The 19,749-nt window shown below is 32.7% G+C and overlaps 2 protein-coding genes and 1 long non-coding RNA gene across 4 annotated transcripts; 2 read left to right on the top strand and 1 right to left on the bottom strand.

The window, feature by feature from the left end:
- Positions 1–41: 41 nt before the first annotated feature.
- On the bottom strand, positions 42–5,074 carry LOC111454973 (myosin-8). Of its 2 annotated transcripts, none has more exons than XM_023096470.1 (9): positions 4,694–5,074; positions 4,266–4,466; positions 4,051–4,173; positions 3,888–3,925; positions 3,681–3,780; positions 1,435–3,474; positions 1,282–1,320; positions 536–621; positions 42–415 (listed from the first exon to the last, which is right to left on the bottom strand). In XM_023096470.1, exons 1-9 carry the CDS (start codon positions 4,760–4,762, stop codon positions 166–168), a joined length of 2,946 nt encoding a protein of 981 aa, XP_022952238.1. In that variant the 5' UTR covers positions 4,763–5,074; the 3' UTR covers positions 42–165. The 2 variants fall into 2 exon arrangements, with proteins under 2 accessions (XP_022952238.1, XP_022952239.1); XM_023096471.1 differs by having other exon boundaries at positions 1,468–3,474; positions 4,694–4,899.
- Positions 992–19,122, top strand: LOC111454976. The gene is made up of 3 exons (XR_002712525.1): positions 992–1,002; positions 14,016–14,022; positions 19,043–19,122. It is a non-coding gene; the product is annotated as an uncharacterized LOC111454976 (long non-coding RNA).
- Positions 5,153–7,253, top strand: LOC111454975. Its single transcript, XM_023096472.1, has 4 exons — positions 5,153–5,298; positions 5,608–5,683; positions 6,775–6,854; positions 7,060–7,253. The coding sequence occupies exons 1-4, from the start codon at positions 5,204–5,206 to the stop codon at positions 7,154–7,156; spliced, it is 348 nt and encodes a 115-aa protein (XP_022952240.1). The 5' UTR covers positions 5,153–5,203; the 3' UTR covers positions 7,157–7,253.
- Positions 19,123–19,749: the final 627 nt, after the last annotated feature.

Raw genomic sequence — 19,749 nt, 5'->3', positions numbered from 1 at the left:
CCCAATAGAAAGAAACAAAAAAAAATGAGGGAATAATCTTCTGACAGCAAATATCTATAATTTTCTAATTTTCAATAAATTGGTTATACCAAGTTTTCTGTTTAAGCACTCGATATTTTCCTGCTGAATATTCTCAATGACTTGGTGAAGAACCAGGTAAAAATACTAATTTCTTTTACTATTTTTAAGGTTTCGCACAGTCATTACAAGTTGTTGTCTTTCGCCTTCTACTTCTGCAAATTTGAGACTTATTTCTGAGTATCTCTCTTCCATTTCTTTCAGCTCTCTTTCCATAGTTTGGTTCTTTTCCTTAAGAGAGGACATTTCAGTAAGGAGGTCAATACAACAGTCATCGTTACTTTTACCAGAAGTTGACAATTTCAGTTCCTTATTTGATGAGTTTGAGTCCACTTTCCTGCAAATCAGAATTAACATTTGTATATTTAAGTAAAGAGCCATTATAAGACCCATAAAATACAAGTAAATTATGGAAATGAACATGCTTCTGAATGTTGAACTGATTGACTGCTTATACCTTCCACAAAGTTCTCCATGAACACTGTTCTGGTTCGCTCTCTCTTCTTTATTACTTGTTTTGGTGATACCAGAACGGTTGATGTCCTACATTTCAAAGACATCTGATGTGTTAGCAGTCTAGAACATGGATGAAGTTATATAAGTGAAACAAAAAACAAGGTCTAATAAGGACAACATTAGCCTAGTATGAGGAAAATTCATTTCATTTTTTATTCTTGATATCTTATTTTTCACAGAGAACTATGATAAACACTAACTGCTTGACAGTCTTTTCACATGCTCCATTCATGATGATCTGGAATTTATGTAGATGGAGACAGGAGTCACCCTGATGAGGTAATCTGAATGTGTATGATTACTTATAATGCTTCTCAGTAGAAAAAAATACGTTAGGTAGCTAAGTTAATGTAGTTTTGTACTTGCAGCAGAGCTTTGACCATTTAGATTAATTCTGAACATAATCTTGTTCTCTAAGTGACTGTCGAGATGATTCTTCTCTAGAACAAAGATAACTTTGTATTTACTACAATACTAGTTCCTTGCAGCTGCATTGCTTGCTGTCATACATTGACAGTAGATATTATCTTTCTTTCTTCTATTTCATTTTTGAATATATGTTTAATCATAAAAATTTAGTACTTTCTAACTATATAAATGGTGGGGAGGACTTGGAAAACATCAATTTTTCGGAATTTTGTGTAATATTTTGTATCTAGATATTTAGTTAAAGGGCTGGAGAACTACCTGAAGCGATTGCATCACCTCTTCTGAAGCTGAAAGCTCCTGCATGGTATGAGGAAGCGTTTGAGATACATTATGAATTGATGCTGAGGTTAGATTCAAAGCTGAAATTTCTTGAACTTCCAAATTGATGTTTGACATGCAAGAAGTTCTCACCTTATTTTGTAGTTCACTCTTTAGTTCGAGTACTTGTTTTCTTAGGTTTTCTTTCTCAGAATTTTCTGTCCGTGATTCCTTCCTTAGCTCATTAATTTGTGCTCTAAGGCTTTCCATTTCAGCTAGTAGATTGTCAATTAATCTATCTTGCTCGTGTTTGGAAGCTTTCATTCTAATCAGCTCTTCCTGTACCTTTTCTGCTTCTCTCTTCGAAAAAGCGATCTCTTTTTCTAAAATTTCCCTTTCTTTCCTTCTTTCTTCCGACGCTTCCATTTCAGAAATTGAACATTCAGGTTGTTCGCTCTCTGCCTGCTTTGCAATGTGCTTTTCTGCATTTAGCGTTTCTATATTTGATTTCAGCATTTGGATTTCCTCCTTCTGATAGACTTCATGCTCTTTCGCATCTTCAAGTTGTCTGGACTTATTATCTAGCTCCATTGACATGTGATGCATTTCATTTGTTTTTAACTCTAGCTGGAAGGAAAGGTCATGCAGTTTTTCTTCGCTCTTTTCTGAATCTTCATTAGATTTCTGAAGCATTTCTTTCAATACTACTTTCTGCAGTCGCAATTCATTTATTTCTTTGACAGATTTAATGATTCTCTTTTCATTATCATTTAACTTGGAAGCCATTTCCATTGAGAACTTTTTATTTCTCTCCTGAAGAATGACGGCTTTTATGGCATTTTTCCATCTTGTCTTACTCAATGCTTCTTTTGCTTCTATAGCCATTTTTTCCAACTTTACATTAGCATGTTTGATGGCATTGAATTCGTCATGATACTCACGAGTCTGCTTTTCCAATTCTCTCTCCATGCGCTTGATCTGACCTTCAAGCTCATTGATTGAGATCAAAGATTCTGAAAACTCCTCAGTCTGTATTCGGAGTTTTTCTTCTAGCCTTTCTATTTCAGATTCCAGTTCTTTTATAACAGCCAAAGAACCCGAGTATTCATTCTGTTTTCTGAGATATTCTGCCTTGTTTCTCTCGAACTTTGCAGTGATGTCTTCGTTTTCTTGCTTGAGGATTTCATTGTCTGACATGAGTTGTTCTAAATGCATCTCTAGCTCTTCTATGTTCTTCAAGTGCATTTCTATTTCTCCATTCAAATCTTTGATCTCCTGTTTCAACATGTCCACTTCCTTGACATTGTCATACCCTTGAATCAACTCTTTTGGCACTTTTGGGTTCTCATCATTATTCCTTTTACAATCATAAGCAACTTTTCCATCACTCTCCGAGGATTCTAAAGTTCTTGAAAGATCAGCGATTACCCGATTCTTTAGCTCAATCATTTCTTCGAGATCTCTCACTGCAAGAACTAAATCAGAGTTGGAGTCTTGTGTTTTCTGCAGTTGAAGCTGTTGATCAATTCGTAATTCCTTTTCCTGCTTAAGCTCTTCCCGTATTGCAGCCAACTGAATCCCTGCTTCCTTTATCTCAGACTTCAAAGTTTTGGAGTCCCCTGCCTCGTCATTACATTTCTTCAAGAACTTGAGTTGTTTGCACTCTGTCTTGAGTGCATCCCTTTCCTCAGTAAGGCAAATGATTTGTCGTGATAGATTCTGCCCTTGTATGGTCTCCTTCGTGACCTGTTTACGAAGAGACTGCAACTCCATTTCTGTTACTTCTAGCTTTCTCATGAGCATAACATTCTCATTTCTTACCCTTTCAATCGAACTATTTGGAAGCTGGTGCATCTTTTCTCTTGAAGTGTGTTCTTCAATACTATTTCCTGAGTCACCAAAACTTCCATCTGAAACTGAACCCAGTGACCATTCCGTATTTGATCGCTTATGCGCTTGGTTTTTCACCCTAGTGGTGTCGACCGTTGCCTTAGTCATGGAGTTCTGTCTAAGGGATGACAAACGGGTAGGACTTTGGATAGCATTCTTCTTTGATCTGGAATCCTGTTGAGTATTTCTTTCATCGTTACTACCATCCCAGTATGATGCAAATTTAGCAGAATTACAGCCAGGGGATATTTTAGAGTTGCCATTTTGTTCTGCATCCTCACGTAATGTACTTAAGTCGCCATTCTGCAATTCCACCAATATAATTTGGATCAAGCGAATGGGTCAACCTATCCTTAGTGATTACGAAGTTTTTTTATTGAAAATGAAAGGGAAATCTTTCTTCAATCAAATTGGTTCTAACTTCAAGGAAACTATTCTTCATTAAAATATGTTTCGCAGGTGCTGTTCCTAAATTCGAAATGAATTGGAAAATTGGAATGAGACCTTACTTCTGTGGGATAATGGCTTCCTTCTGTACTTGAAAAGCTAAGCTGGCTATTAAAGAGGTTCTCATGTTGACATGTCGCAGCTCCGTTCTCTTCATAATCTCTGTTAATTGGAAACTAAAACTTCATAAGGTGAGGCAGATGGAAAACAAGCAAAAAAAGAAAGGGTCACACTGTAAATTAAAATAAATCTCAGGTTCTTGTTATTACCTTCTATCATTATCTCCCTCCATTTTATGAATAGTCACCTGTTTAGTCAATTTCCATGAATATCAGGAACATCCACATATATAAGAAATAATGTCATGGCAGTTTTACTAGACTTCAAATTTCTAGGTACAGCTCAAGTGGATGAGAAATATAGAGAACCAACGTGTAGTATGGCGCCAGAGTTTGCGAACTTGAGAGGAAGGGAAACTGTCATGGGTTCAGTTTCTGCTTCAAAGTCTGCAAAATCAATTGAAGCTTCGCCCACAAAGCCAGATTTTGATGATCCCTGCACATACACACAAAAGTTTACAACTTGCTCCACCAGATGGCTAATTACGAACTGGAGAGTATTTGGAAGTCTGTGTTGCTATAACTTACCGTTGAAACCACAAAATGGTAAATTTTCTCATTGATTTTTCCTGTTTTTATCTCCCTAACAAGCTTGACTGTTTCATAAACAGGATTCTCCCACACACAAGTTCCATCTTGAATAGCAGCTTTCTCAAGCTTCACTGTTGCCTTTCCCACATCATCTGGCACCAAAGATATCATCAAAGCCGGTTTCTTCAACTTCGGCACCTGAAAGAAAGCCAATAGTACTGGGTAAGATCCTGTCCCATACAAAATTGAGTTGAAAAGTTCAAACTTCAAATATTCTGTAGCCATCAGCGTATTATCTCGTTAAAATTACTGAAAATTTATTACTAATTAACACTAATATTTTTAGAAAACCAGTAAAAATTACCGACATTTCATGTTGATCAGAGAAAAATGTAGTTAACTACTCCGGCTTTCAAAATCATTACCTCTGTTGCCTGGAATTGCAGTTTGAATACAGCTTTGATCTTCTGCTTCTTGCTCCATGATTTGAACATTTTTCAAATTCTGTTTCAGATCTCCAAGAATGAACCTCTAGTTCCTGACCAGAAAACCCACCAGGCTCTTATCGAATATAAAATGTTGTTTAGAACTTGAAGTCGGTCTGATGAATTGTTCTGGTTTGAACCGGAATAAATTCTCTCCTCCCTGGTCGCTGCAATATTGGAAAATCCTGAAAGCAGCAATAAAAGATGGGGGCCTATAAAAATTAAGTTTTGTGGAGATGGAGATGGAAAAGATGAGGCGAAACAAGTAAAGAACTAGTTACGTGGGAAGAACAACTGAGAAGTTTCTCTCCCATGGCAATCAGACAAGCAGCTGTGCAGTATTGGAAGAGGAACAACGCAGAAATGCATTATGATTTACTTTTGGCTGCAAAAGGCAGCGGTGCAATGCTGCCGCTATTTTCTAAATGACAAATGTGACCCTCTACTTTAATGATACCTCTCCATCAACTAAATGAAAACTTTATTTCAACGTTGGGAACAATGCGGGTCACGAGCTTTTGGCCTTCCACGTTATTCCAAGCTTGGTAAAATTTCTCACATTCAACTGTTTATTTATTTATTGTGTACTCTTAAACTTTATCATTGGTCTAAAGTTGGTAATATTATCTTCGATATTTTATAAATATTTCAAAACTTTTTAAAAGAATTTTCTTGAGACTTAGAACAAGGTGTTTGAATTCCAGTTCTATTTGGGAGGGTATTTTTGTAATTTGCCCTTATTTATATTCTGGTTCACTCATTTCTTCAACAATTTTCTTCATTAAGTTGCAGTTTGGTGCCTTGTTGATTTCAGATTGTTTCATATCAATTTTATATAATAATTTCAATGGCAGTTTAGAGTTCTCTTTTCCAGAGCACAGTGGTCCTGCACTGTTGAAGTGTTGTAACAACCATATTTATATCTCCAAGGTACGGCGACTCAGATGGCATACTATTCAACATATTGATTACTGGTTTAGATCTATAGTATCAATGTTTTGACTAATTAAATTAAGTTCTATTTAAATTTAATTTCATCTCATTTGGAACCTGGTTCGTTCAGCCTATTTCGAAATTTTATTTGCCCTACTAATTAATAGCCTTTCTGTCCTTTTCTCTCTAATTAGCTGGATTCAGAGTGACCTACAAGTTTTTTCTTTTCCTTCTTTTTTTCTGTTTTTTATTCTTTTAGGTTAACATTCACTTTTTCCCCTTTTGTATCTTGAGTCTACAATTTAGTTGCCTTTTATTCTACTTCTTTGTTTATTTATTTGTTTTAGGTGATTTTGATGTGATTCCCCACTATTATTAACATTAGTACATTATCATGTTTTAAAATTATTTTGTGTTATTGATGCTATGCTTACGTTCCATCACTTCCTTCAGACTAGTCATATTTTATTTTATTAATTTCTTTGATTTTTTGTGGTAGATTGATATTAAAGTTATAAAAGTTTTAATTCCTCAAGGTTAGTATTTTATAAGTGAAGCTTAATTTTGAGTTAGAAATTAACTAAATGTTGAGCACTGGTATATGTGATAGACGAATCCAGCTAAATTGGTGGGCACCTTACTTCACTTTTTGTTTGAATTTTTGGAAAATTATCATGTGCAATTAATAACACATGACATACTGTAGATTACCATTATGTGTAATTAATGAAGAAAACCCATCATGTGTTAATAATCAATATCATTCTAGAAAAGGCTAGTTTTGATAGGGTAAATAAAATGGTCAGAAAAAATAGAGCCATTTGAATCTATAAAATGACCAAATTTTGTGGTATTGAGAGTGTTTGTAGGATAACGTTGTGCATAGTTAGTTTGCCAAAGCCACATAAGCTGTATAAGAAAAGAAAGAACCTCATGAATTGGTAGGTCGCATTATTGGTTTGTTAAGGAAAATGTGTGTGTGTAAATGAGACGAAACACGTGGGGTCATGTGCCATTTCCACTACATCTATATATATATACACATATATATCCATTAATCGATGTGGTGTGTTGGATATTGAATATAGATTCCAGCTGGTTTGCTCGTGGAGGTTCCGTTCTTCATTCTGCCATTGAAAAGACCCCACTCCAAGCAATTATGGACGACGTAAGTGCTCAAACTTTCTGCTTTTTATTTCATTTTTTATATTTAAATTTCTAATCTCAATTGATGCTAGATGTCTTCTCGATTCCTTGTGAAGTATTAAAAGTATAATTCAATTAATTGAGCAATATCTGTGTCTTATTTAAGATTTATTATAAATTTTAGAGTGAAATTATAAATGGAAAGTTACTTTTATCCTCTCTTTTAGTTTTGCTTGTATCATACCTTTGCTGAAGGATAATAGAGTGAGTGCTCAAAAGCTAGATATGCATGAGAAAGTGAGTGGAATCTGTATGTGGGTCTAGATTTTGATTTGAGAGTAGATTAGTCCTAAATTATGGTTTGCAAATGTATTATATTTGATCCTTTATTATAGGCAACTATTTAGTATGATTGAAGATATTTAGTCTTCCATTATAATTTATCGTAGGTACGATATTTGACCTTTTATTATATATAAATATCTTATATGATATTTAGCTTTCATGGTAGTTTATATAGGTATCATATTTTCCCTTCTATTATAGACATATCTTATATTCATTTTGATCTTTCCATTTTTCTTTCTAATTTATTTGATTATGTAAATGATTGTTTACTATCATTTAAGACGGTGGTTTTAGCAAATATTTTCAAAGAATACTGATTAGATATCGAAACTGAGTGAGAGATTTAGTTACAGGCCTACTTCTAAGATATCGAAAGGGCATTGCTTGTTTTCATTTATTGCCTTCATTTAGACCCTTCTTTAGGTATTATTATTAGTTTCGTTCTAAAATGCGAAAGGAATTATTATTAGTTTGGGTAGATCGGGATTGTTTCTCTAATAATGTGGATCACTTCTATATTTTTAACATATCTTAATTTTAATCGTTAGTATTTATTAATGCTCTCAGTTGTAAAATAATTATGATTATTTTCATTTATTGATAAAATTAGAGGACTAATTAAGATGGAATAAATGATATTTTAATTTAAAATTTGCTAAGTGTTAGTGACTAAATTTATAATTTAAAATTTTTAATATTCTCAATTTTTAGTTCTTTTATTTCTCTGGTCTCTGTTGTGTGTGACCAGTCCAGTCCTATAGGGAGACTATTAGTGTAGATAATGATTCAGGCATGTTGGATGTTTCTTATTTGGATCTAAATATTATTGTTTGTGTTTAAGATTTTCTTTTCTATCCCTTTTATCCCTTTTCACCAGCTTCACATTTTGTCCCACGTATATTGTTTTATGATCGTGTTGGATGTTGATTTGTAATGTTTCATTGACTCTTTCATTCTTACTCTACTTTCGAGGATGAGATAATGTTTCTATCAAAAGTATAAGGATCTTTTACTTTATTTATCTCGAATGCTTTGGTTGAAAATATTATTTATAATGCTCTAAAAGAATATAAAAAAAATATATGAAAATAGAAATCCAGTAATTAAATAATTGTGTTTAGTCTTATATTCAGGAATAAATAAGTGTGTTTAATCTTGTATGAGTTGTGTTTAGTCTTGTATGAGAGAATGTTACGAGAATTTCGTATAAATAAAATATTTTCAACAATTTTGTTATGTTATTTAATTTTAGATAGTTAATATATTTTATTTTTATTAAGTCAGATTATTATTAAAATTTTAAGACGGTCAATCTTAACCTCTCTCATATAATCAAATTTAAACAAAAAATAATTTATAAAATTAAAGAAAAGATAAGTATACGTGTTATATTAAAAAAAATTAAATATAATAAATTTATCTCACTCCCAATATAAAACACAAATATTTTAATTCATTATCATTTATAATCTCTTCTCCTAAATGGTTTATTTCAAAGCTCCAAAATTGAAAGATAAAAATAAGTAATAAAAATAACGAGCAAACATTAAAAAAAAAAAAAAAAAAAAAATCCAACATGCACCACAAATAATAGAACAAAAAAAGAGAATTATATTAAAATATATATAAAGAAAGTCATGCCAAAAGAAAAAAGAAAGGTGGGAAGAGGTGATAAAAATAAAAATGTAAAAGTAGCAAAAAAAAAAAAGAAGAAGAGATGGTGTTTGAGGAAACCCATGAGCTTTGATGGGTAACAAGATGTATGTTTTTCTATGTACAATGTCCCCTCAAGACCCTCAACCAAAACGGGCCCTTTAGGGTGAAAGAAGGGATTGAGTTGGTATGTTAATTGGGCTAAAAATTGATACTTTCATACAATGTGACAATGTATGAATTATGCTTGCTTGCCTTCTTAAATGTTCGGGTCCAACTATACATATTTTATTTAACCGCTCTATATTTTAATGCTTGCTTGCCTTGTTAAATGTTTGGGCACATGTACCCTACATAAATTAATTAATGTAACTACGATTTAGATACTTTTAGATTACGTAATATTATTTTTTTATTAAAAAAAAACTACCATTTATGATTAGGAATAGATCTACATTAGCATCATGCCTCATCGAGCTATCTTTATTTATTATTTCCTTAAAAAAAAAATATTGAAATGAGTTGTTGGTTTGTAGGTTTTTTTTTTTTTTTAAATTTTATTATTATTATTTTTTTATTTTATTGACCTCATAAGTGATTCATTTTTTTTTTTTAATTAAAAAAAACCAGTTGAGCCAGATTTGAAATATTTGACCACCACTTAAATTGGATTTTCAAAAATGAACTTGAGAAAAAAAAAATCATTTTTGAAGGAGACACTTTGAAACGAAAATATAGAAAAAGGATTTTTGAGGATGATAGTGAACTCTGAAATTTTGTCCACGTCTAGAGAATGATCATGTATTTATAATTAAGAAATATTCTCTCCATGTATGATGTTTTGTGGGGAAGCTCAAAACCACGAGAGTCTATCCTCAAAGTAGACAATATCATATCATTCGGGAAATTTTAACCTTGATTATAAAAAATTTTAAAATATTCTGAGACTACTTAACCCAAATCTCTATATCTTTTACTTCTACCATGATCTTCGTCAGCGGCCAAAGACTCACCACTGCTAGCCATCAATGCCCATCCACCGAACTAACAACTACCACGCACCATTGTCGACTGCCAATGCCCAAAAGCTAGCAACCACCACCAACCATCACTCACCACCATTGACTTCTAGTGACTAGCGAAAACAACTTGTGACTAACAACAATAACTAGGACTAAGGATGAAAACCAACGATCACTTCAACAATAAATCGTTGGAGTGATCCTTGGTCACCGACCATCGTCTCTTGTGTTCAAGTCATAGTGTCACAATTTGAGTTCTAAGTTGTTTGAATCAAAGATTTTGACGTGGGTTGCATAAATTTTTTTGCCTAATAAAATATACACAGTATACTTGATAAACAATAAAGAGCTAGGGCCAGTCTAAAATACACCATAAGTTGTATGATTTTGATCGTGGTCATGATGCAGCTAAGGAACTACACTCTTAAGGGTTCCTTCTTGAGAATCTGAATTTTGAGTCCTTGATCAATCCATGTCTAAGCCTCGTCCTATATACCCATGTAGTCCCTTATCTCTCTCAAGACAAATTTACAAAGCATGAGTTATATCTAGAAGTCTACATCTATTTCCACACTTAATCCAGTCATATATTTCTCTCAGTCCTACATACCCATGTGATCCCTCACCTCTCTCAAGGCAAGTTTATAGAGGATGAATCTAATCGATAAGCCTATGCCCATTTTCACATCCAATACATATTCATGAATTGATATGGGTCCTACATACTCACGTGGTTCCTCACCCCTCTCAAGACTAGTTTACATAGTCATGTCCATTTTTACATCCAATACATAGTCATAAATCTTGAATTTGAGATATTTTCTTAACCAATCTAGGTCATCAGTACAAAATTGTGACGCTACCCGTCAGGCTAGTAGAATCATACATGACATCCTGCCAATTGAGGCAAGGCATCCCACCAATCGAGGTGAGAAATCATGAGTTCATGGCATACTAAAGAGGTAGAGAGATCTAGGGTAACTTAAGGCATCTCTAAGCTAGGCTCGATCCATCTCATGGGGTGATACTTAACTATTAGGACGTTGTGTTAGGGTCATGATTCCCGTTGTGTCATATTATGAGTTTAGCCCACTTGGCTAGCTATAATCTTAGAGCTAAGACATTGTGTCATGTTTATTAGATCCTACCACCTAATTTTTAATAATAATTTTAATTATTTTATTAGTAATTTAATATTATCAATAGTATGAAAAATTTAAAGTGATTAATGTAATATTGAACAATATGTGATTGATATACGAGAGGATCTTGTTCAAGCAATAAACTAAAGAGTTTACTGTATATGGATATCATTGAGTTTCTTATCTTGATAACTTTATTGATACGACTCATTTTGTAATTATTACAAATGATTTGATCTAAATCGTTCATGTGGAGACATGTGAGTAGGGTCCTATACAATGAGTTGTATAAAACAAGACCACAAAATATATAATATATTTTTATAAATCTGTTAATTGAGAGGATTAATATTTCACAAGATGATCACGTGCAACTCGATCTTAGTTATGAACTTCTACCTTTGAGGGCTTGCCTTCGATTTGTGTCATGACCCGATTTTAATCTCGAATCGCGACTAATTTAAAACATACTTGAAAACATAAAACAAAGTAAAATGTGTACAATAAATTTTTTTGTTTAAAAATATAAATACATTTTATTTACAAATCAATAATAAAGTTTAAATAGATTGGACTCTATAAACAAAACAACTTAGAATTAATATCAAATCAATTAAAACACAACGTGGTTCTATATGACTATGACTCTAGATCCGTTTCCATTTTCGACCAGCTCCATTTGGTCATCTAAAAAACATGAGAGAATAGGAATGAGTACAAAGACTAAGTAAGAAATGGTACAATCTAGAACTCACAACCTTTTATGAACGTAATAAAATAAAAGACATGGAGTGTCTCAACAACTTGTGCATTCACTTGTTGTCCATCCTTCCTTGTGTGAGCCTTTGTTCATAACATAATCCTTGAGATCGAAGTTGGATCCGAAGAACTTTTCTTCTGTAAAACGAAATAAATATACTAAATTCACAAATACAATATGAGAATTGAATAAAACTACAGTAATATTGATACTCGCTATCTCTTAATCCAAACGAGCATACCCTTTCATACTACACGTATGAGGGAGTTGTCTCTTCTTCATGGCTTCAAACTTTCCACTTTTCAACTACTCAATAAGACAACATATGTTTTTGTTATAGCAGAGTATATAATCAAAAACATCATAAGTAATTTTTTGAATATATGGTTTGTGCTCTTACGCTTGTGTTGCAGTTGCCTTCTTGAGTCATCCTAGAGACCATAAGGAGGAACTCGAGATATGGGAAGCCACCATTTTTCTTCTTAACGCTGTAGCACTCTATGGAAAGAGGAAGACCCATTATTCTCGGGGCCAGTATTTGTTGATCAACATACTCGAACTCACAAACTTCAAAACTATCTAACATTTCCTGCCTAAACACTACAAGAATGAAGGCTTTTGATAGCGTTTAAAGATAGCATTTTCTATTTAATACAATTATAAAGAACCAAAGAAAAAAAAAAGCAAAAAGCTGAGAAAACAACCAAAAAACTAATTCAAAATTAAATAAAGTAGGAAAGAGAAAAAGGAGGGAAAGAAAAGAAATTGGAGAAGTCCCTCCCATTGAAACTCTAAAATCTATGATAATAAGAGAAAAACTCTCTCCCTTGCAACTCTCTCCCACCTATTTCGTAAGACTATCTCATCAAAATAACTCTCTCCCACCTATTTGGTCAGACTATCTCAGCAAATAACTCTCTTCCTTGTAACTCTCTCCCACCTATTTCAGCCAGATTATCTCAGCAAACAACTCTCTCCCACCTATTTCTGCAGACTATCTCAGCAATCTTGTAAAAATCACTCTCCCACTGTCTCGGCAAGCTGTGAACTGGTTCTTAGGTATGGGTTAGTTTAAAATCTTATGTCCATCTCGTTTTCATCCCCTCTCTCTACCTTGCTTCTTTTTTAGTTTTGTTTAGTATTAGGAGGTTTGGATTGGGGATTGAGGTGTGTGTATGAGTGAGTTTTTTGGCTGCAATGACCCTACTCATGTATTTACACATACTCCATATTGATATTTTTTTGCTGCTGAAATTTTTTGTTACTACAATGACTTTTCACTCTACATCGCTAGAGTAAGCAACGTTTTAAGGGAAAAAATACATATTGATACTAATATATATTTGCTGAAGATAAACACACTCCTCCATCAATGATCAACATTTCAATGACCCTACTGAATAAATATTATTTTGCTACAAAAATATATATATGCTCTTGTAAGGAAAGTATTTGTAGCTTTCTAGTGATATATGAGTAAAATTTCTACTAGAATAAGCAACATTTTAAGAGTATGTGTGATTTTTTTAGGAGAATTATATATTATAAAACTTGTATTAAAATTTGGATAAAATAATTATGAAAATATATTGAATCTTGCAAGATAATTATGGAAAATTAGAAAAATAATTCAATTTGAGCGTCTTAATTTGTTTTCGTTCTTTTAATTTTGCTTTGCTTATGGATTTTTTTTATTTGTTTGATTAGTCCATTCTGAGGCATTAGACAAAGTGCCAACAAATGGTGGTTTAAGGTTTAGCTAACGGATTAAAATTAAAGGTGTTGAACAGATAACTAATTGTGAGTTACCTTATTTTTGTCTTATTTTTAGAAAGATTTGAATGTACTTGTTACACTAAGTTTTTACCTTTGGTGGCTCTTTTTTATTATTATTATTATTCTTATCATTATTATTATTATTATTATTATTATTATATATATATATATTATGCTCCAACTTTAAAGATAACACAAATATATCAGAGTTATCGATATCTCTTTTCTTAAATTGTGATTGTGAACCAAGTTATCGATAGTTCAATTGATCATCCTATTAAACATACTAGAGCTTTCAAAATGTTCAACAAATATTGGTTGTATTTGAATCGGTATGAGAATATAAGTATCAATACACTTTATTTTTAAGACACATATACTTACCAAAATTGACTTTGTCTAATAGTACTACCGATGAGTACATGGAAGGAGCATGAAAATTTCTACAAGAAATGAAGAAAAGGAAGGCGGATGCCAAAAAGTTTCTATGTCCATGTAAAGAGTGTAGGAATATGAGACATTATGATATCCAAACCATATATGAACACTTAATCATTAAGGGAATGGACCCTACATACAATCTTTGGTATCATCACAGAGAAGTATGTGAAGAGGATGATGTTGAAAATGAAGTCGATGATGCTTTTATGTTGGAAGCAACCATCTTATATAAGAGCACATATATTGGAGAGGATGACAAGAATGATTCTTTTACATCAAGGAAAGACAAAAATATTTCTCACAATATCCAAGAGGCAAACACTCCATTGTACACAGGATGCACAAAATATACAAAAATATCAGTAGAGTTGTGGCATTGTATAAACTTAAGACATATAATGGTTGGTCAGATGCTAGTTTCACAAGCCTTCTGGAACTTTTGTATGACATGCTTCCAATAGATAATGTCATTCCAAGATCTATTTATGAAGTTCGAAAATTGTTCAAGGAATTTGACTTAGGCTACCAAAAAATCTGTGATGTCCCACATTGGTTGGGGAGGAGAACAAATCACCCTTTATAAGGGTGTGGAAACCTTCCCCAAGTAGACGCGTTTTAAAGCCTTGAGCGGAAGCCCGAAGGGAAAGCCCAAAGAGGACAATACTAGTAGTGGATCTGGGTCGTTACAAATGGTATCAGAACCAGTCACCGGACGATGTGTGCCGGCCTTTTCGCTGTTCCCCGAAGGGGTGTAGACACGAGGCGGTGTGCCAGTAAGGACGCTGGGCCCCGAAGGGGGGTGGATTGTGATATCCTACATTGGTTGGGGAGGAGAACAAATCACCCTTTATAAGGGTGTGGAAACCTTCCCCTACGCGTTTTAAAGCCTTGAGGGGAAGTCCGAAAGGAAAACCCAAAGAGGACAATATCTGCTAGCGGTGGATCTGGCTCGTTACAAAATCATGCATGTGTCAACGATTGTTGTCTATTTAGAAATGAGAAAGAAAAGTTGCTAAAGTATTAAGATACTTTCCTATCATTCTGCGACTTAAACGAATGTTTAAAATATATGAAGTGGGTGATGGAAAGATTCGACATCTAGTTGATTCTGTTGCATAGGAGTTAATTGATAAAAATGGCTTTTTTTCTTGGTCCACCTGTAAGGGAGGTTGTGTGTGTGACGTTAGAGAATAGGAAGAAATTACCTACAAGGCTAAAATTAATGTTATGGAAGTCTATCGAGGTATGAAGTTATTTTAATTCATTTATTTACTTTTAATCATTTGTATAATATTATTTCTAACCATTTGGTTCTTCCGTCAAGGTACATTGTGAACAATGATTGGCAGAAAAAATTTATTTTTCAACAAATGGGTAGATTTGGAGGGCTCGAAAATCTAGTATGGTAAACAAATTCACAATGCTCAACAAAAGAAGCACTAATGCAACTTATGCAAGATAATTTGCAATATGTAGATGATTGGATGGACTTTGTCAAAGAAAAAACTAGTGCAAATTTCATGGTAATGAATATTTGTACATCGAAAAACTTACATATGATATTTTTGAAATTATTATATACTTTAATATAACAAAAACATATGTTGTTTTATTGAGTAGAAAAGTGAAAAGTTTAAAGCCATGAAGAAGAGACAACTCCCACATATATGTAGTAGGAAAGGATATGCCCGTTTGGCTGAAGAGATGGTAAATATCAATATTGTAGTTTTATTCTATTCTCATGTTATATGTGTGAATTTAGTATATTTATTTTATTTTGCAGAAGAAAAGTTCTTCGGATCCAACTTCGATCTCAAGGATACACAAAGAAGGATGGACAACCGGTGAATTCACAAGTTGCTGAGACACTCGTATGTATAACTTGTTTGAAAATTACTTATTTTTAAGTTTACAAGTATTATGTTCATTGATATCCTTTGTTTATGAAGTACGTGAAAGTGGTGGTTGAAGTGGTTTCTTATTGGGGAACTTTTGAAAAAGTACTTGATTTGATTTTTTTTTCTTATAACATGTTAAACTTGTTTGAAAATGACTCTTTTTTTTATACTTTATTGGATATGTGAAAAGTTTGGAAGTATTGTATTCGTTGATATCTCTTGTTTATAATGTAAATGAAATGGGCGGTTGAAGTGGTTTTTTTATTAGTATGAGCATTCTGAACAAACAATTGACTCTGTTGAGATGTTTTTGATCATGTCTGTTAACTTATAAGGTGTGTGAAGCAATTATGGACAATTGAATTATATATTTGATATACTTTCTTGGTAGGAACGTATTGAACAAGCCGAGGTTGAGACAAAAACTTCATCAAATAATATTGTTGATGATGCCTTGAGTAAAGTTCTTGGACCGGATTGTGGGCATGTAAGAGGACTTAGATTTGGAGTGATTCGTTCTAAATTGTCTCTTTTGTCTCAACAAGAAAATAGATACATGACTCTTTGAGGAAGAATATTTGAAGATGAGGGAAGAAATGATGGAAATGAAATCAATGTTCTCAAGTTTTATAAAGAAACCGGTACATTTTTTAAAATTAAGTTATATAAACTTCACATTCATGAGTTTATTCCATATATATTTTAATTGAAATTTTTATAAATTGACCTAATCGAGGAAGCCTCTAATGGTATTGGAAGTATACAAAAATCAACAAATATTCATTCAAATTTGACAATACCTTCTCCTACGGTAAGTTGATTTTCTAATTTAACGTATAAAATTATTGATTTTATTATTACTATCAAATTTTCAATGCTTTTATTTTTCTTCTTGTAGAGCATCAATCATAATACTCAAATTAAGTGCAAGTTACTAGATTGGCATGACTCGAGAGAGATTGTTGCAGAAGGACGATGGTTTTCTAATGATCCAGCTACTCTTGTTCATCACATCCCTATTGGACCGCATGCTATTAGAGTATGAGTTGATATACCAAGGAAATGCAATGCCTATTTGTGGCGGCCTACATCGGAAATGACATGTATTGAAGAAGTTGTGGGTAGTACAGTTGCTTGGCCATGCGACAAAGTGATTATCGGTATGTGATTTTTAAAGTTTATTTATTTAAATTAATGAAATAATTTTTTCAATAGTTAATTAAAGTGTGCACATAATTATATATTCATATATATATATATTGTATATTTATATAGGTGAATAAAATGATGCATGCCTAATTCATGCCAAGGATGGATTTGATTACGATAAACTTGAAGTCAAACTTACGTGAATTTTGTATTTTGTGAACTACTTTATATATATATATATATTTTTTTTCTTTTTTGTACTTGGACAAAAACTTTATCTTGCATAGTTGAAACTTCTTTATTTTCTAAGGGGGAAGAACTTCAATTAAGAATGAATATTTTTTATTTATTTAATGTGTTGTAAAATATCCTTATTAGTAGAGGAAAAAAAACTAGTATAGAAATGATCCAAAGATATAAAGGAATTTATATAAGAAAAATAAATGCTATCAATATGCTTATAATTAAAATAATTATAAATGATTTATTACCTAGATATAACATAAAATTAAAGTTATAAATAATATATTATAGCATTTTAGATAACATACTAATTTAGCTATATTAAACATATTATAACTAAGTTATAAATAATATATTAAACATATTATAACTCAGTTATAAATAATATATTATAGCATTTTTTTGTAAGTTAAAAATAAAGATAGCATACTATTTTAGCTATATTAAACATATTATAGCTTAATAAAAATGGCTATAAAATGTTTTCATGATAAAAGCTACAAATTCATACTATATTATAACATATATTATAGTTATAAAAAAACGCTATAAAAAGTTTTGGACTTTTAAAAATATGGGCTATCACGACGTACGAAAAATGCTATAAAAAGTCTACGGTAGCATTTTTCGTAAGCTATCATACTCATTGTTTGTTGTAGTGAAAGTTTATTTTATCGAATTCAAAATAGATCCGAAGTGATTGTAACACAGAGACAAGTGAACATTGATGATCATACAAGAAGCATGTTGTCCCGTTTTCGAAGAGCAGGAAGATTAACATAAAGATTCGAGGGTGGTCTGCGCGCTATAACCCTGAAGGGTCATAAAAAATCTCATAAAAATTTGATGCTTTACAAATACCTAAGCATATAAACTCTCCCATTTTCACATTCTGGATGTAGTTCCGTTCTTTGATTGTATTGAACAAAAAAATCTAACTCAAACATAAAAAAAATCCAACTCAAACATAGAACCCAAGAGAGAATTGATTGTTGAAGCTTTTGAGAATGGATGGGGAAGCTTTTAGTATGTATTTGCAAAATTTACTTATAACATCTTAAATCCAAGATTCAACCCATTACAAATGCATACATTATATACTTTTAATGTTTTTATATATGAATGTATTCGTATTGCATTCACAATCATATTGACATTTAGTTATACCAATAAAACTATGAAGGCAATTTGGAGGGTAAAATAAATAGAACAGGCGTAAACGTCATACTTAAAAAACAAAGCTCATACTGCCATAAAGAGCTTGTTTGAAGTTATGTAGTACCTCAAGTTTGCTTCCATTAGGAAACGTCTGCCAAGTAGGCGTCAACTCGACAATGTGATCGCTAACACAAAGAAGCCAATCCATCTCCCTTCGCCACCACACTTTCTTCGCTTGTGGAATAGGTTCTAATCGCTACAATTGCCTAAACAAAGTGCCTATAACAAAACAATGAGGAAGGAAATCAACATTACACTCCTAGATAGAATATTAGGCACTGAGTGGAAAAGAGAGAAAGCATACCACAAAGATTTTTTAATGGCATTAGATATAGCCAATGTTGTACAAACCCCATTTCCGCTTATCTTCTCCAAGCTGCCGTTTAGAAAATCTTTCCTTCATCATCTCAATCTCTGTAGCCTCACACAACATTAAAAGATTATTACAGTTTATATGAAGAAACCCCAAAAAGGAAAGAGGGTCAAAATTACATGATGAAGATATTTTCTTCTCCAACTTCATATTATCTATGTAGTTTTTTTTCTTCATTGTCAGCAAGATTAAGTCTAATACAATCGGGTTTGTTAGCTTTTGAGTGGACTAACTCAATGAAGAAGGGGAAGATGAGTCCTCAGAGCCATTGTGACTGTACTTCTCAAGCCCTATGGTCTTCGATGTAAGAAACTTAGAGCTCAAGCTACTCTCACGTTCATGTTCTTCAATCAAATGGCAAAAAGTCTCATTTTCAGGCACAATGTGACCAATTCCTTGGCTCTTTTTAACCGCACTCTGCTCCATTACAATTTCCTCTCATCAATCATTGTCATAGCACACAATCAAAGCAACCCACTTAGACTCCACCCATTAGAAGCCTTATCAATCTAAGCCCTTCCGCAAATTAAGCTCAAAACACAAATTTTGGACGGTGATTTCAACACCTATAAAGCCAAATCAAAGAAAATAGGGTTCAAAGGCCACCATTATTAAAGGTAAAAGACATATAAAGATAACCATAAAAAATCAAAGAAAAAGAAGAAGTAGGTCAAGCATGAAAAAATTGAAAAAAAAAATACTGGTTCATCTCACCATTCCCCTCGAATTGAAAACACATAGCAAAAGTTCATCGACAAAAGGAGTGACAAATCATATTTGACGAATACTAGACATGGATGTTTGGAGATTACATTCGTAGTGACATGGTCAACAAATTGAAGCTCAGGGTTTTGAAATTTTGTATTGAGAGAGAAGAAACACAACCAAAGTTAT

This window comes from Cucurbita moschata, unplaced genomic scaffold (assembly GCF_002738365.1).
Source record: "Cucurbita moschata cultivar Rifu unplaced genomic scaffold, Cmos_1.0 Cmo_Scf00017, whole genome shotgun sequence".
In the NCBI taxonomy this organism is placed as follows: domain Eukaryota; kingdom Viridiplantae; phylum Streptophyta; class Magnoliopsida; order Cucurbitales; family Cucurbitaceae; genus Cucurbita; species Cucurbita moschata.
This window is presented reverse-complemented; position numbering and strand designations above follow the sequence as displayed.

What these genes read in the sequence shown, in the direction of transcription:
- LOC111454973 (XM_023096470.1), bottom strand. Translation starts at nt 4,762, where the DNA reads ATGTTCAAATCATGGAGCAAGAAGCAGAAGATCAAAGCTGTATTCAAA. An exon ending in ACTCTGGCGCCATACTACAC is followed by an intron (nt 3,926 to 4,050) that starts GTTGGTTCTCTA and finishes TTGACTAAACAG; the next exon opens with GTGACTATTCATAAAATGGA. An exon ending in AGGTGATGCAATCGCTTCAG is followed by an intron (nt 622 to 1,281) that starts GTAGTTCTCCAG and finishes TTTGAAATGTAG; the next exon opens with GACATCAACCGTTCTGGTAT.
- LOC111454975 (XM_023096472.1), top strand. Translation starts at nt 5,204, where the DNA reads ATGATACCTCTCCATCAACTAAATGAAAACTTTATTTCAACGTTGGGA. An exon ending in TCCACGTTATTCCAAGCTTG is followed by an intron (nt 5,299 to 5,607) that starts GTAAAATTTCTC and finishes TTTCAATGGCAG; the next exon opens with TTTAGAGTTCTCTTTTCCAG. An exon ending in ACCATATTTATATCTCCAAG is followed by an intron (nt 5,684 to 6,774) that starts GTACGGCGACTC and finishes TATTGAATATAG; the next exon opens with ATTCCAGCTGGTTTGCTCGT.